The sequence below is a fragment of the Alligator sinensis genome, unplaced genomic scaffold (assembly GCF_000455745.1).
Source record: "Alligator sinensis unplaced genomic scaffold, ASM45574v1 scaffold242_1, whole genome shotgun sequence".
In the NCBI taxonomy this organism is placed as follows: domain Eukaryota; kingdom Metazoa; phylum Chordata; order Crocodylia; family Alligatoridae; genus Alligator; species Alligator sinensis.
In genome coordinates, this window is record NW_005842320.1 from 1088 (window position 1) to 16834 (window position 15747).

Genomic DNA, 15747 nt, shown 5'->3' on the forward strand with positions numbered 1-15747 from the left:
AGGAATGCTGATGGTTCTGCTGTGAGATGTAGTAATTGTGGGGGTGGTGGAGTTGTGTTGTCAGGTTTTACATTTCCTGTAACTAGTCTGGTCTGGATCCATTTGGTGTGTTTTGGGCCGTAGGTTTTGTGTATTTTGATGCTCTTTGACGTACCATTGCAAAGTCTCTCTCTCTCTCTCCAGAAATGTACCTTTCACTTCAGAGTAAAGACATGGCAGTTGGGACATGGCAGTGTATGCTTGTTCTGGTTTTCCATTTCATGGTTAGAGTTCAGGGGGACAAACAGTTTTAGTATTACTATAAATGTAGTACATTAAGTAATAACATAAGCACCAGCTGCTTAAAAAAGTATTAAGGCCAGCCCCTGTTTAATGAATTTGTTCCTTGCTGTAGTAAATTACAGGCAGTATTTGCTTGTAGACAGGTCCCATTATAATGAAACAAAAGGCAGTTTGTAAAGACAGTGTATTCAAACAGAAAAGTGCATTTTCATACACACACACACACACACACACACACAAACAAACACACATACACTGTATATATTTATGCTATTTACAGCTCTCTCTAGGGATTGATACTCCTAGATCATTACTGACCAATGCTCGTTCACCTCTTCTTGAAGATCTCCAATGAAGGTGATTCTACAATTTCCCTAAGCAGCCTGTTGCACTAAGTGAAGCACTGGAATAGTGAAGATCCTTTTCCTACTTGGCAGTCTTAAAGTACTTTACTGTAATTTCAAACCATTCAAACCAAACACAGATGCCCTACACTCTGCCGTGAGGAAGAAAAGTTTATCTGCCTCTTCTTTATGGCAGCAATTCAGATAGTTGAAGACTGCCATGGTGTCCCCCAATTTAACTGCCTTTTCTGCAAGGTAAACATGCTTATTTCTCTCAGGTTCTCCTTGTATGGCTTGGTTTTCAAGTACATGATTGTTTTTGCTGACTTGCTTTGGATGTTCTCTGTATCCTTTAAAAAAAATTCAGAGTCCCAGGCCACAACACTGGTTAGGCCTCATTTAAAGTGGCACTATCACCTCCCATGTCCTACACCTAATATTTCTATTGATGAGCACAGCACCTCATTTGCCTTTTCTTGCAGCTGCATCGCATTACAGACTCATGTCAAGTCTATGATCCACCAGAATCTGAGGATCTCTCAGCAGTGCTGCCACCCAGTCGGTTATCTTCAATTCCTAGTTGAGCTGCTGATTATTTTTCCCTAGGTGTAGTACATTGTATTTGTCAATATTGAACTGCAAGTTTGCTCAGGAAGGTTTCTTTTCTGGCGTTCAAATCATTAACAAACATGTTGAACAACACCAGGTCCAGGACAGACTGCAGTCGAAGTCCACTTGCCATCTCTTGCTGTTATGAAAGGGTGCATCTATATGTGATGCTACGTCATTGTAGCAACACACTAGTGACAGCAGCTGCAGGCAAAAACCGTGATGCCACAGCTACGTCATCGTAGTGGTGCATTCTCTCCGTATAGCGTGTTGGTATGAAACTGTAGCACCTGAAAATAACTGAGAGCCGTGTGCATGATGCAGTATGGGCTGGTACTATGCCAAAATTTAGCACTTCCAAAATGATGGTGCAGTAACAACGGCACTGTAGGGGGCATGTGTAGATGCACCCAAAGTTACACCTTACACATTACAAATTACACTTTACTTGCAGATATTAAAGTAGTTGGCTCTCCACTGCATAGTAGTTCCATTAAGCTCATATTTCTCCAATTTGTGTATGAGAAGGTCATGGACAATTTTATTAAAACAGTTATTAAGGTCTAAGTACTGAAGTATATCCACTAAGTACTGAAGTACTAAGTATTGAAATATATCCACTGCATTCCCTTCATCTATCCAATTAGATATGTTGTCAAAAAAGAACAAATTTGTTCTTAGCTAACGTGCACCGGTTGCTTGCAATCAGTCTTTCCTCCTCCAGTTGTTTACAAATAAACTTTCTTATACAGTTCCTCCAGTCACTTCCCAGGCATTGAAATCAGGCTAACTGGTCTATAATTTCCCAGGGCCTCCTTTTTTCCTTCTTCTAAGCCTTTTCTAGGCTTCCAGTCTCCCACAATATGGTAAATATTGCTAGGGTGACAATTTTGAATCTTAAGAAGCACTGAATTTGCAGCTGAAGAAAGGCATGACCTGTGGCCTAGCAGAGCTGCTGACCACAAGGCAGAATAATATCTAAGCCAGCCATTTGCTTATGCTAAGTAACCATCTTAACTGTGTCAACCATTTTCTGAGGAAGAAGCAGCAAGTGAATCTGCGTGAGTCTGTGTGCTGTGAATGAGGTGACGTTTTAGGAATGCGGAAGATGGTACAACCTGAGACAGAAAAACAGAGTGGAATGTGAAAAACAACACATAATTGGTAACTGAATTCGAGATGAACATATGCAAAAAGGTGAATGGTGAAGAAGCCTCCAGAAGCTTCCAGGTTTTGGTCAAAGTCCGCCCATTGACCGAAGAAAAGTCAAGGTCTTAAGACATGCACTTATAGCAAAAAGACATGTAAATGACTGAAATGCATAGGCAATTCCATGCTAATGAAGCAAACAGTAAATGGAGGCAGAGCTTGAGATGGGAGGAGAAGTGGGTGGAAAAAAAGGAGGGACAGAGGTAGAATGAATGGTTATGAGCATAAACCAAAGTGTATAAATGTGGGAAAAAAACTATTGTTCATGGCAGATCCCCTGGTTCACGGGCTGTGTGTCTGTGAGGGACCTTTGTCCAAAGCTGTGTCCATTTGAATAAAGCTGTTATGAGCAATGTGTGCTGGTGTTTGCCCCCTGCCTGCTCTGGCTAATGAGTAACAGGACCCATGAGCAATTGGATTGTTGTCTCCCTAGTCGGTGGGCGCCGCATGGAGTCGGGGTCTAACAAATGTAATTACTAAGGTCTCAGAAATCCCTTCTCTCATTCCTTCAGTACACAGGGATGAAGGTTATCAGGCCCTGCTGATTTTAATTCATTCAAACCTGATCAAACGTGCTCTGACAATCTTTCATTACCACTTGTGTGCATGGGTGTGTACAGACAAAGGTGAAGTAGCAGGTCTGCCTTCTTTGGTCATAACTTGTGTTATAAGCTTACCGCAAGTATTTAGCAGTGGACTCCAATGGCTCCTTAGTGTTTCTGATTTGACCACTGTATTACCAGAAATTGGTTATTGTTGTCTTTCTTAGTCCCACCCAGATGCAATTTGTTTCTGACCTTTGCCTCCCTGAATTTGTCCCTGCAAATGCTTTGGGGGTTCAGGCCCAAGTGCCAGGTCTTGCAACTTTGCACTCTGCTGCTGTGGCAGCAGTTGGGAGGATCCAGGAGTGGGGCACTGCTCTACTTGGATGCTGAGGGAAACAGCCAGTTCAGGCAGCCAGCCATCTAGCCCCAGAGCCAAGTCACTGCTGTATCCCAACAAGGTGCAGGGGAAAAGAGCCTTGAACTCCCAGCTTGCCGTTAGCAGGCCTGCAACTGCAGCTCAGAGTGCCACAGGAGCCAGGGGCAGGAGCCTTCCGTGTGGGGCTCCTCCATAACAGGTGTTGTTCTTGGCCACTGGGGAAAATGTAGAAGTCAGCAGCCAATCCAGACTGGGGGTCTGATCCCAGCACCTGGTGGCCATTTTGCTGTGACACAGGCTCCAGAGCTGGCAGCGTGCTTTGTCAGACTCCTTGATTGGTGATGGCTGAGGGAGCAGGATGAGATTTAAAAGTTGCAGGCAGTCACAACCCACGGTTTAGCCAGACCCAGATTTGGCATCCAGGATTTTCTGCTTCACAAGCACAGAAGCCTGTTGCTGTACCACAGACAAAGGCAATGGTGACTCCACTCTGCCTGCACACTTTTTTGGGTTGGCAACCTCTCAGGGGACTAGGTCAGTGCCCAGCCCTAAGGTACCTGCTCGCTCTCCTCTTCTTCAAGGATACAGCCACTTCAACCTCACAGATTGAAGCGAGAACCCAGATGGGGGTCTGAACAAGGTAACCTCTATGGTGCCTCCCTGTCCTGCCTTCTACATTTAACAAACTTGTGTAGTATTTTTATACATTTACTTTCCTAGTCATATGGAGTTATTAATTCTCAATAAATGCATCGTACACCAGTCATTTGGCACTGTTACCATACAAGCTTTTTTCAGTGCCTAAACAGGCTATAAAATGCATGTGCTTACATCTGGTTTTCCTGTTGCCTGTAGAGTTTTTTCCTTCCAAACTGCCTATTTACTTGTTTCCAACCATATATACATATTCTTGATATATACTTTTTTTCTTTCAAAGATATGTGCGCACATACACACACACACCATGTATTTTTAAAGGACATCTTGATTGAAGGGATGCAGAAAAATAAGACTGCCCACTTCTCACTCAGGCTTTCATGCCACTGGTAGCAGTTCAGGTTTTTTTGGCTGCAAGTACAGTGTCACAAAACACATGCAGACCATACTATTTAGTATGTTCCTACCTGTTCATGGCCAAACACTTTAGATTTAATTTTCAGGAATTTCCTATATAGGAGTCCAGCCTTTGAAGAACTGTGCAAGTTCTGGCCTGTTATTTTTAGCTGGGCATTTGTCTGAGGAAGGGTGGAGCTCAAGGACAGCAACTAAGGGAGCACATAAACCATAATATTTTGAATCTGCACCTTATTATTTTACTAGTATAATTGCTGCTTCATGATTTTGAAGGGGAAAAATCTATGGAATTCAAAACAACAATGATCTCCCTATTATTCCAGTGGTGCAGTGGGACCATCAAATCCCGCACCCAGCATCTGAGGGACTTGGAAACAGTGATGCTCTATGGCTGGTTCTTTGCCCGCAGTACTCAAGACTATACTGCCATCTTTACCACACTACTCTCAGATTCCACGTGAAAAATTTGAGGGCCTTATCAGAGCAATTTGGTATCTAGTAGTAGTCTTTTAACATATTTAAAGTGCCTAATTTTTTAAAATAAAAATAAAAATATAACGTTACATGAAAGAAAATGAATAGACAAACACTGGAGGTTTCAAAGGCAGGCAGATACATGAACCAAAAAATTGAACTCGGGCAAACTATACATCTTAGTACTCAGGAATGTTTATTTCAAAGCTTTTATCATCACTAGCTCACAAGGGCTCTTTCACCAACCTACATGTCAGATACAAAACAGTTTCCAAATGAATATTTCTTGAAGTGGATGTACTTATATAGAAAAGCAAACCTTTATAAATGTGATACCATAGTAGCACCCATTTAAAGTACTCTATATATCTCCTTAATTCCCCCTAAATCTTATACAACTAGTATATCATTTTCTAAAACTAACAATATCGCTTAGACTTTTTAAAATTATATATAAATCGGGACACACTCTGTAGTCCTGAATGAAGCAAAACTTTCTAGTGAATTAAGAGGAAGTTTTTCTCCAGTTACAGAATTTAGCCCAAGAGCTGTATTTATTCTAAATGTTTCTATATAGAAAGAAACCATAAACCATGTACTTGAAATTTATAAGTTATATATAACTTAATATATTTTTATATTAAGCAAAAGATATATGGTAAGGATAGTCACAGCTTTTCAGTAAAGGTTCAATCCAAAAATCTCTATTCCAACATAATCTCATATATATATTTCTTTAACTGTTTACAGGATTATTTTGCTAAATATGATATGTTTTGCACAAAAAACCCCTCAGCAGCTGACAGAATACAGGCCAGAAGTAATTACAAGCAAATTTACACAAAGCAAAGAATATAATGACTTTGGTAACCTATAATTTCTAATTCTGATGCGTTTGTTTTGTAGGTAATTTTAGATAGATACAAGGTGTATATAAAATGTCACCAATTAAAATTTCAAGCAGTTCTATAATCTGTGCTTCTTGTTAACTTGACATTTTATCTCAATATTGATAGGGCAAACAAACGCAGGACTGGAGCCAACCTAAGATTAGTGAAATCAAAATATTTTCAAATAGGGTTATGAGATTTCACTACTTGAAAAATCTTGTATATGTGCAGCAAAGGCACAACATTTTTTATACCGTATAAATTTAATACATGTAAAGATAAGTAGTAAAAAAGAGGAACAGAAACTACTCAGTTATCATCAGGAAAAACTGAATGGTCTTTATAATTCACCATAGAGATGAACACACTAAATCAAGGCACTGTGGAAGTGGATCATCCAGCCCATAGAGTTTCTCAGTATGACACAGAGAGTTAAATGCCACTGCCACTCATTGCCCCCCCCTTTCCTCCCACTGAATTTGTGCTTTTCAGTAGATGAAAAAAATGCATGTTCTTCAGCAGAAGTTAATCAATTGCTCCAATGAAAGCTCATGCCTCCTTTAAATCCATTATTTCCTTCTCTTTAATGTCTCCCCCTAACACCTACTTCTGAATTTCATGTTGAACCTTTTACTGGCTGAAAGACAGCAGAAAGCAAAGCAAGGACGATCATTTGGTGAGAACTCCTTTGAGCAGCTGCGACCTCCAAACGGATTCGTTCATTCCTGAATGAAGTAGTTCTTTAAGTGGAAGTGAAGCATTCCTGTTCACAAAATAAAAACCTCTCATTATATTTTTGTAATTAACAAAGCATATACCATGTTTCTTACACTAATTAATTTTTAGGTAATATCTAACTTCTCTGTTTTATTATTCAGGGAGACCATCAAGTCTTCCAGCTCATTAATATGTGCCAATCGTGAAGGCTACCACCCTTACAGCAGCTGGTGCTATCAAAGTCAAATCATGAAGCTGTAAACAATGTTATTAAGCACAGAGCAAATCCCAAAAAAGGGATGATTCACCATCTCTCTGAAACCAAGGGAACAAGGGTATCATTTATACTTATTTTCATGCCCAGAAAAGAATACAGAATTTAAATTGTTAGAATATAATAATATAGTTTAGATCAGCATTTCTCAACCCATGGGTCGCAACCCCAAAATTGGTCACAATAATCATGAACGAGTGGTGCCTCCCACAACTGGGGGGACACCATGGCGGCAAGTGGGGACCGCCTGCAGCTGCCACGCTCTGTCGGTGTCGGCGAGCGGGGACCACCTGCAGCTGCCATATCAGTAGCATGGGGGCAGGGGGTGGGGAGAAAAAGAAACAAAACAAAAAACCAAAAAAACCCAACCATGGAAAGCTGTGGCTTTTCCTTTGCAGGCTGGCAGTTCCAGCCTGGAAGGGGCTGCTTGGTGCCCCCCCATGTCCCATGCACACCTCCCCACCCCACATACCCACCCCCTACCCCACACACTGTAGGGCTGGGGGTGGGGGGCAGTGGGTCAGGAGTGAGGAGCACTGGGTCTGGACTTGCCATTGATGTTTACAAATTGGTCCTGGTACAAAAAAGGTTGAGAACCACTGTTTTAGATAATCTGTCTTAAAATGCTTAATGTTCTATAAACTTGGTTATCTAAAGTTTAGATGTCTACAAACGAATGGCCTGATTTTCACAGGCATTGAGCATTCACAGTTTCTACTCAACAATGCTGGAAAAAAACCCCAAAACAACAAATCATTTACACACACAGATATAAATATTTGGCTCTGTTATTCAACTAGTTGTATTTAGCATGCCATGGGTGCTACGCATTTATATGCTACAGTAATTTGAGTCCATAGATAGTTTTCAAAGTTTTACCTATAAACACATCCACTATCCAATGACAAAAATATGCTTATATGCCGACTATCTTTGCGGTAACTGATACAAACTGAAACATTATCAGGTATCATTAGAGCAACTATTCTGATGCTGGAGAAGTAAGGATGAATTAAAACTTCTGACAGGTTTCACTATAACTACACAATCCATTTCCAGCTGAAATTTGCTTAATATTTTGGGATGATGTAAATGTGACCAGGATTTCATCGTTAAATCTTGTACAGATTTTTCATGTAATTCATAAATTGTGCTGTTATTTTGAGAGAGAAATTATTATTTTTCTTAGCTTATAGTTCATCATCATTATTTCTCTACAGTAGATGAAAACAATTTTAAAAAGGCCATGATGCTATACTTTGGGTTTTTAAATAGTGTCACAACCAAATTAAGTAGTGCCCATGTCACAAACAAGTAAAACCATTCAAAACAGGTTTAGTCTGCACTAGGTTAACTAAGAGTTAACTAACAAAAATGATAGTAACAGTTTTTTTGCTGCGCATGTCAAAAAGAGATTTATAACTGCGACACTAACTAGAAATGAAACTTAGCCTTCTGTGCTGTACATAAATCATTATAATTGGTCAAAGAAAACAAGGAATAACCCTGTGATAAGACCCTAGCGAAGACCACTAGATAACTGGCGATTCTAATTAAATTTATGACGTGGCGAAAAGCAATTGGCTATTACACAAATAAAACCTGTCTTCACTTCCGTGAAGAACAGGAGACCTCCGCACACGCACCTAAAAAACCTCTGAACGTATGCATGAGAGTAACTGACAAATTGATCAATTGTCAGTTTCTCCCCCGTCTTGACCCAATTCTCAGACGTAAATTGACGACTTGCCAGCCCGACCTTTTCTCCATTTCTCTGCCTCTTATGCAGACCAACAAACTCTTTTACGACCTTACGAACCTTAAGCTGTAACTAACCAAGTATCTTTGACCTCCGTCTTTTACCACCTTGACGGCATGAGTAAATAATCTTGCTTTGCAACCGATAAGCGTCCGCCTAATTAATTCCACTCCAAGCGTCACAAGTACCCGCCTGACGGACCCTTATCTGCCCGAGTGGGAGTCAGGGAGAGCTGCTGGCCGGCTGCCCTGGGTCCCGACAAATAGCATTTAACTTTCATAACAATTCTATTCACCAAGGTTTGAACATAAGCAGGTAGTGTTGTTACAGCTGGGATTTCCTTTTGAATTGCATTACAAATGGATGAGTCTCAAAGCTGTCTCTTCCAATTTTCTGTATCCTTATGACTGGCAAATCACTCACATTTCCCAGTAGCAAATGGGATAATAAAATGTTTAACATTTTCTCCTCTTTTTCTATTCAGTCACACATCTCAAACTGCCTGTTGTTCAGCTACTATCACAAACTCATTCCTTGCGAAATTCATATTTTACTTTTCTTCCTAATCCTTTTACATTTCTCATTTATTTTATTCTTCTCATTTTAGATCCTGTAACTTTCTTGTGAAAAAAAGAATAGGAGAGATTAACAATGCAATGTAACATATGCTTGTGTGGTCTCCTTGCTTCTCACTCCGATTTTACCCACTTGAGGCACTTCTGAATATCTTAGTCCTCAGATTTGAATTTAATTGTTTTTTACTGAAAGCCTACCAATCATTGGTTTAGAGTGTAAAGTTCTTTCAAAGTGAAAAAAAGACCTGTGTAAATTGTCAGGCAGGTTTATGGTGCAAAATATTTTTATTAATATGATAAATGTATGTTCAAGGTTAAAAAAAGTACTGCTCACCTTAAACAGTTATCTGTTTATATCAGAAACCGAGGGTAAGAACTGTACTTTCACCCAAGGTAAAAGAAAGGGGCACAAAATGCTTTAATTTCACCTATATATGTGCACACAATCATTTTTAGTGCAAAATCCTGAGATACTTTTGCAGCATTTAAAAAATGAAGTGCTATGCAGGTGTACACATGTGCACAGCCCCCTGGCTGGAATGCTACAAGGTCACTTAGTGCTACAGTCAATTAGCAGTATTGGCAGCCCCTTTGCCACTCTGTGGCAACAGCTGATGCCACTCCTTGAGATGGCAACCGCTGATTGAGTTGTCCCCATCCAATCACGAGTTGCTACTCCTGGCAGCCTCGTCAACTGTTGCATCCTGTGACAAGCCCTGCAAGCCCTCTCTGGTAGCAGCAGCTGATGGACAGTCTTTGTCTCTCATCAGCTGTTACCCCCACCCCAGCTCAGCAATGGTTTTATAAACAGCCGTGGCAGGAAGCAAAATGGCAGCTCTGAAGAAGGGTTGTGAGATAAGAGTCCACTGCGCCACTGACAGACGCCCCTGCAGTGCTATGTGGTATTACAAAAGATAGGGTTATGAAGCAGTTCCTGTTTAAAATTCTTAGAGTACAATCTTCCTATTGCAGGCACTGTGAAAGACAGTCAAAAGTGGCTGCCTGTGGATGACCCCTTTGCCAACCCTAGTACTTGTTTGGTGGTAGGTAAGAGGCTAAAACCCTAAATGGCTTCCATAACTTGGATCAGTTTTTCCAGTAGTCAGACCCCAGGTTATGAAGAAAAACATGACTTTAGGTCAGGCTGGGTAGGTGTCCTCCTGAATGGCTCTTCATTCTAGCTGTTGCTGAATATGTGGTAACTTGACTAAGAACTAATTTTCAGAGCTAGAATTCAGCAGTTACTTTTTCTTTATTGTACCACATTTAGATTTTTACACATGAAAAAGGATGGTATAGAGGCAAATTTAGGAAGGATTATCATATATGAGGTACAAATGATGTGAGGGGAAAAATCAGAGGCTGTTTTGTTAATACTTTATTAAGAAACACAGCCCATTTTTAGAGAAAGTATAATTTCACACACTAGTAATACATTCTCTGGGCTCTTCTTAGTAACTTACTGCTTGCTTCACTATTTTAATTTATAGAAATGGAAAAGTACTCCAAGAGCACATCTCCACATGAGGGCAAATTTGTGCTATTCTGCTGATGTGCATCCACTGCAATGCAGGGCAAAACGCCCTTCCTCAGGGAAACTACCATTTCCCCCCTCCTCCTGATGTGCTAAAGGAGCTAGGATATGCTCTGGTCAGCAGCCAGAGCATCTACTGGGAGGATCAAGTCGCCCTGTTCGCCAGTGTTCTGTTGGGGTTTTTTTGCAACACTTTTTTTTTTTGCTACTAGGTTTTCCTGGTAGCAAATTTTGTTCTCTTACTGCAAATTTGCAGCATAGGGCATATTTTAATGTGTGGGGTGTGCAGTTTGTGGAGTTGTAGAGAGGTCTGTGGTGCCACAAACCACATGTAGTGGCACATCTGGATGCAGCCCAAGAGAGATTCTCAGTTGTATTCACACTGCTACTTTACCTCTTTTACCACATTTTTGCTATTAAAGTCTAAATACATAATCAATGGATTTTGGAATATGGAATCTGCACGTTCAGCGGGAAGCAACATGGGTAACTTACACGTTTCCAACTATCTCCAGTCCTCTCAACTACAGTAGTGCAAGATTGATTGCCTGGTAATGTAGCTTTGAAGTCATCAGACAAGAGACCAAGAATTGGATACTGGTTCCTGTACCTGTGTAAAAAAAATGTTGCAAAATAGTAAGTGGAATACTGTCTACTTCTACGTTTTCCAATGCATATATGGATGTTACTAACTTCCTTCAGGAAAACAAGTTTCTCACCCTTTAAAACAAACATTTAAAGGCTCCATTTAATTGGTTACTAGACAAAATTCCATTACTGTATTTACTTGTATATCACTTGTATCCCTCCCTCACAAATTAGCGTTAAGTAAGGAAGCTGATTTTTCTGACCAGAATAGAGACATGGAAATACTAAGATGGCTGCTGCTCCTTTTCCTTCTCTTCCCTCCAGGAACTATATGGAGGGAGGGGAGGAGGGTGCTACGTGATAAAAAAAAATATGGCAGCATGTGTATTTATGAAAGAGCAAATGGATTTTAAAAAGCTCACATTTGTAGAGATACACTCACTGCTAATTATGATCAATGCAGAACATGTTTTTAAATAACTGTAACCTGTATATATCATGGGGTTTGTTAATTACAGAATCTATGTTTTTATAGCAACTGTTAATTAGCAACAAACTGGATGCGAAGCCATGGGCATGCTGTTGCTAAGGGGGAAAAAAAAAGAAAACAAAACTTGAAAAGGACACCCAATCCTTAAGACTATTCCTAGTTTTAGATGTTTGGGGGTTGATCTCTAAGAAAATTGGGTTAAAATTAGGTGAATTGTTACAATACAAAAGTCAATTTGAGAATACTTGACAAAGTTTTATTCTGCAAGCAAGTTCTACAAATGGCACTGGGCATAGTTTAGCAGTCATTTAGCTGGAACAACTTAGTTTGGGGGGGTTTTGGTTTGTTTTTTTCTTTTTTTAAAACTCCATGCCCTTGAACTTGGGATGCGAGTACTACATTCTGGCACTTCTCTCACTAATGGCATCCCAACCTTCTTAAGTCTCTCTGAGTATAACCACTCAGTTGTTAGCCTTTGTGCCTTTAACTCCCTGAGTGAAATCCCCCCAATTCTCCCACTCCTTGATCAGGTTTCAGCTAGGGTAACTGTGCACCAACTGTAAGTTTCTCAGCAGGCCACACTAGTTTCGGCACCCACCAGTTTGCTTGGGAACAGTTTGTTGGGGACAAACAGTAGCCTGACAGTTTCCTTTGACAGTAACCATTGTTTCATTTAAATAATAGGAAGAGCAAAACCTGAGAAGTTCTTAACAGAATAAATAATCCACATGGCCCCTGGCAAATACTATGTTTATCATATGATTAATGCAAGTTATATGCATTAAATAGTAACATGTCAGACATTCAAAAAAATTATGACATGATAGAAAAGGGCAAACCTGCCTCAAAGAAGGTACTCATTAAAAGTTGTTCAAAGAGGCTTGCACAGAGCACTGCCCCTCCTGTAACCCAGTAATAGAGGACATGGCAGCCATAGTGTTGGTAGGGATTGATTGGGAGGTAGAAACCTTCCCATCAACCTTTGACACCCTCAGCATCTTGGAAGCAGCCCTACTCCTGAGCTACGCATGCACCCTTTAAACTTCCCCTGGGCTGGGCACATTGAAGAGCATGTGATCAGCCTGGGATCAAGCAGCTGCTCACAGTGCCTGATGCACAAGCAGCCTGGCACCCAGAAGGAAGGTCCCCAGTCCCTTTTGGAGGGGAACAAACAGTGATACCAAAGCTTTGTCTAGCCGGGTCTTGAAGACCTCCAAGGATGGAGATTCCACCAACTCTCTGAGGAACTTGTTCCAGTGTTTTACAACCCTTCTAGTGAGAAAATTCTTCCTAGTATCTAACCTAAACTTCCCTTGCTGGAACTTGAGACCGTTGCTCCTTGTTCTGTCATCTGCCACCACTGAGACCAGTCTAACTTCATCCTCTTTCGAATCCCCCTTCAGGTACTTGAAGGCTGCTATTATGTTCCCTCTCAGTCTCCTTTTCTTTAGACTAAATATGCCCAGTTCCCAGTCTTTCCTCATAAGTCATGTGCCCTAGCCCCCTCACCTGCCTTCCACTGGACTCTCTCCAATTTGTCCACATGCTTTCTGTAGTGGGGGACCCAAAACTGAACACAGTATTACAGATGTGGCCTCACCAGTGCTGAATACAGGGGAATAATCACTTCCCTTCACCTGCTGGCAACACTCCTACCAATGCAGCCCAGAATGCCATTAGCTTTCTTGGCAACAAGGGCACCCTGCTGGCTTATATTCAGCTTACTGTCTACTGTAACCCCCAGGTCCTTTTCTGCAGAGCTGCTGCCCAGTCAGTCCCCAGCCTGTACTGGTGCATGGGACTGTTCCGTCCTAAGTGCAGGACTTTGCACTTGTGCTTGTTGCACCTCATGAGATTTCTTTTGGCCCAATCCTCCAATATGTCTAGATCACTCTGAATCCTACCCCTATCCTTCAGCATATCCACTACTCCCCACAGCTTGGTGTCATCTGCAAACTTGCTGAGGGCGGACTCTGTGCCATCTTCCAGGTCATTGATGAAGACGCTGAACAAAACTGGCCTCCGGACTGACCTGTGGGTCACTCCAACTGATACCAACTGCCAACTAGACATCAAGCCATTGATTATTACACTCTAGGTCCAATGCTCCAGCCAATTTTCTTTTCACTTTACAGTTTGTTCATCCACCCCATACTTCCTTAGCTTGCCTGCAAGAATGTTGTGAGAGACTATATCAAAAGCCTTGCTAAAATCAAGGTAGACCACATACACCTGTCTCCCCACATCCACAAAGCCACTCATCTCATTGTAGAAGGCAATCAGGTTAGTCAGGTGTGACTTGCCTCTGGTGAATCCATGCCAACTGTTCCTAATCACCTTCTTCCCCTCCAAGTGCTTAGAAATGGATTACTTGATGAACTACTTCATAATTTTTCCAGGGACTGAGGTGAGGCTGACTGGTCTGTAGTTCCCTGGATCCTCCTTCTGCCCTTTCTTAAATATGGGCACTATGTTTGCCTTTTTCCAATCATCTGGGACCTCTCCTGATTTCCATGAGTTTTCAAATATGATAGCCAATGGCTCTACAATCACATCAGCCAACTCCCTTAGCACCTTCGGGTGCATCTTATCTGGCACCATGGACTTGTATAAATCTAGCTTTTCTAAATACTCCCCAACCTGTTCTTTCACCACTGAGAGCTGCTCACTTCCTCCCCAAACTGTGCTGCCTGGTGCAGTAGTGTGGGAGCTGCCTTTGCTTGTGAAGGCTGAGGCAAAGAAAGGCATTAAGCACTTCAGCCTTTTCTGCACACTTTGTCACAGGGTTACCTCCCCCATTCAGTAAGGGACCCACACTTTCCCTGATCCTCCTCTTGCTACCAACATACTTGTAGAAACCCTTCCTTTTACCCTTCACATCCGTTGCTAGCTGCAAATTCAATTGTGCTTTGGCCTTCCTGACTTCATCCTTGCATACCCAAGCAATACTCTTATAAATCTTCCCTAGTTATTTGTCCAACTTTCCACTTCTTAGAATCGTCCATTTTGTGATTTAGTTCAGGGGTTTTCAACCCCCACTACAACATCACCCTTGTTGCTCTCCCCTCTGACCCTAATCCAGACACTCTCAACAGGCCTATCTCCAGCTTCATACTGGAGCTCTGAGCAATCACACAGCTCTTTAACGTAAAGTGAAACTCCTCCTCTCCCCTGCTTGTCCTTCCTAAACAATCTGTACCCATCCATGACAGTGCTCCAAGGGAGCTATCCCACCTAGGCCTGTGCAAAGTGGCAAGTATTTGATTCAGATTCAGCTGACTGGGAGGGACAGCGATTTGATTAGGTGATTCGAATCCTTGTCCCAGTTCAATCTGGTCGATTCAGATCCAAAGATTTGGCATCAATTTGGAGATTAATCCATAGTCTAAACAGGCAGCAGTCCTCAAGGGCACTGGACACAGCTGCCTCCAGCTCATAAGTCTGTTGTGGTGGGTGGAGGAGAGGGGAGGAGGGAAGGGTGTGTGTGTGTGTGTGTGTGTGTGTGTGTGTGGGGGACCACCTCAATGCCCCCTGCAGTGAAGGAGGGAGTGGGGCTGGGGCTGCCCAGCTGGGGCGGGGCAGGCATGGGACGGAGCTGTGGCTTGTCCAAGCGTGGGACTTGGGGAGGGGGGCTCCCGCCACTGCGCGCCACCAGTCTGGGAGGGCATGGGAGCGGGCACATGTCCCTAGATCGGCGCAAGGTGGGCGCAAGATGGGTGGTAGAAGGCACTAAGAGTGGGCGCTATGCCCTCCTGCCACTTGCCGAGCCTTCCCATGCCTCCCAGACAAGCCGCAGCTTTGACCCAGCTAGGCAAGCAGCAGTAGGGGATGGAGGCAGGCGCATGCAGCTGAACTGGGCCTGGCCCAGTGGCAGGGGCTATAGGGAATTTTGAGGTGGCTGCAGCCCCCCCATAGCCCCTGCTCCACTGTGCTCTGTGGGGTGGGCGGAGCCAGGGCTGTGCTCTGGGTTGTGGCTGGGGCCAGCCACCTGAAGTGCAGCCATGGCT

At 42.4% G+C, this 15747-nt stretch overlaps 1 protein-coding gene across 2 annotated transcripts in view; it reads right to left on the reverse strand.

The window, feature by feature from the left end:
• Positions 1-5088: 5088 nt before the first annotated feature.
• POF1B (POF1B, actin binding protein) overlaps positions 5089-15747 on the reverse strand; it is a 78830-nt gene continuing 68171 nt past the window's right edge. For both annotated transcript variants that reach the window (XM_025209968.1, XM_025209966.1), the window contains exons 14-15: positions 11158-11272; positions 5089-6566 (exon numbers count right to left, since the gene is read on the reverse strand). In XM_025209968.1, the coding sequence (XP_025065753.1) occupies positions 6546-6566; positions 11158-11272 (136 nt within the window). In that variant the 3' untranslated portion in view covers positions 5089-6545. The remainder of the gene's footprint in view (positions 6567-11157; positions 11273-15747) is intronic.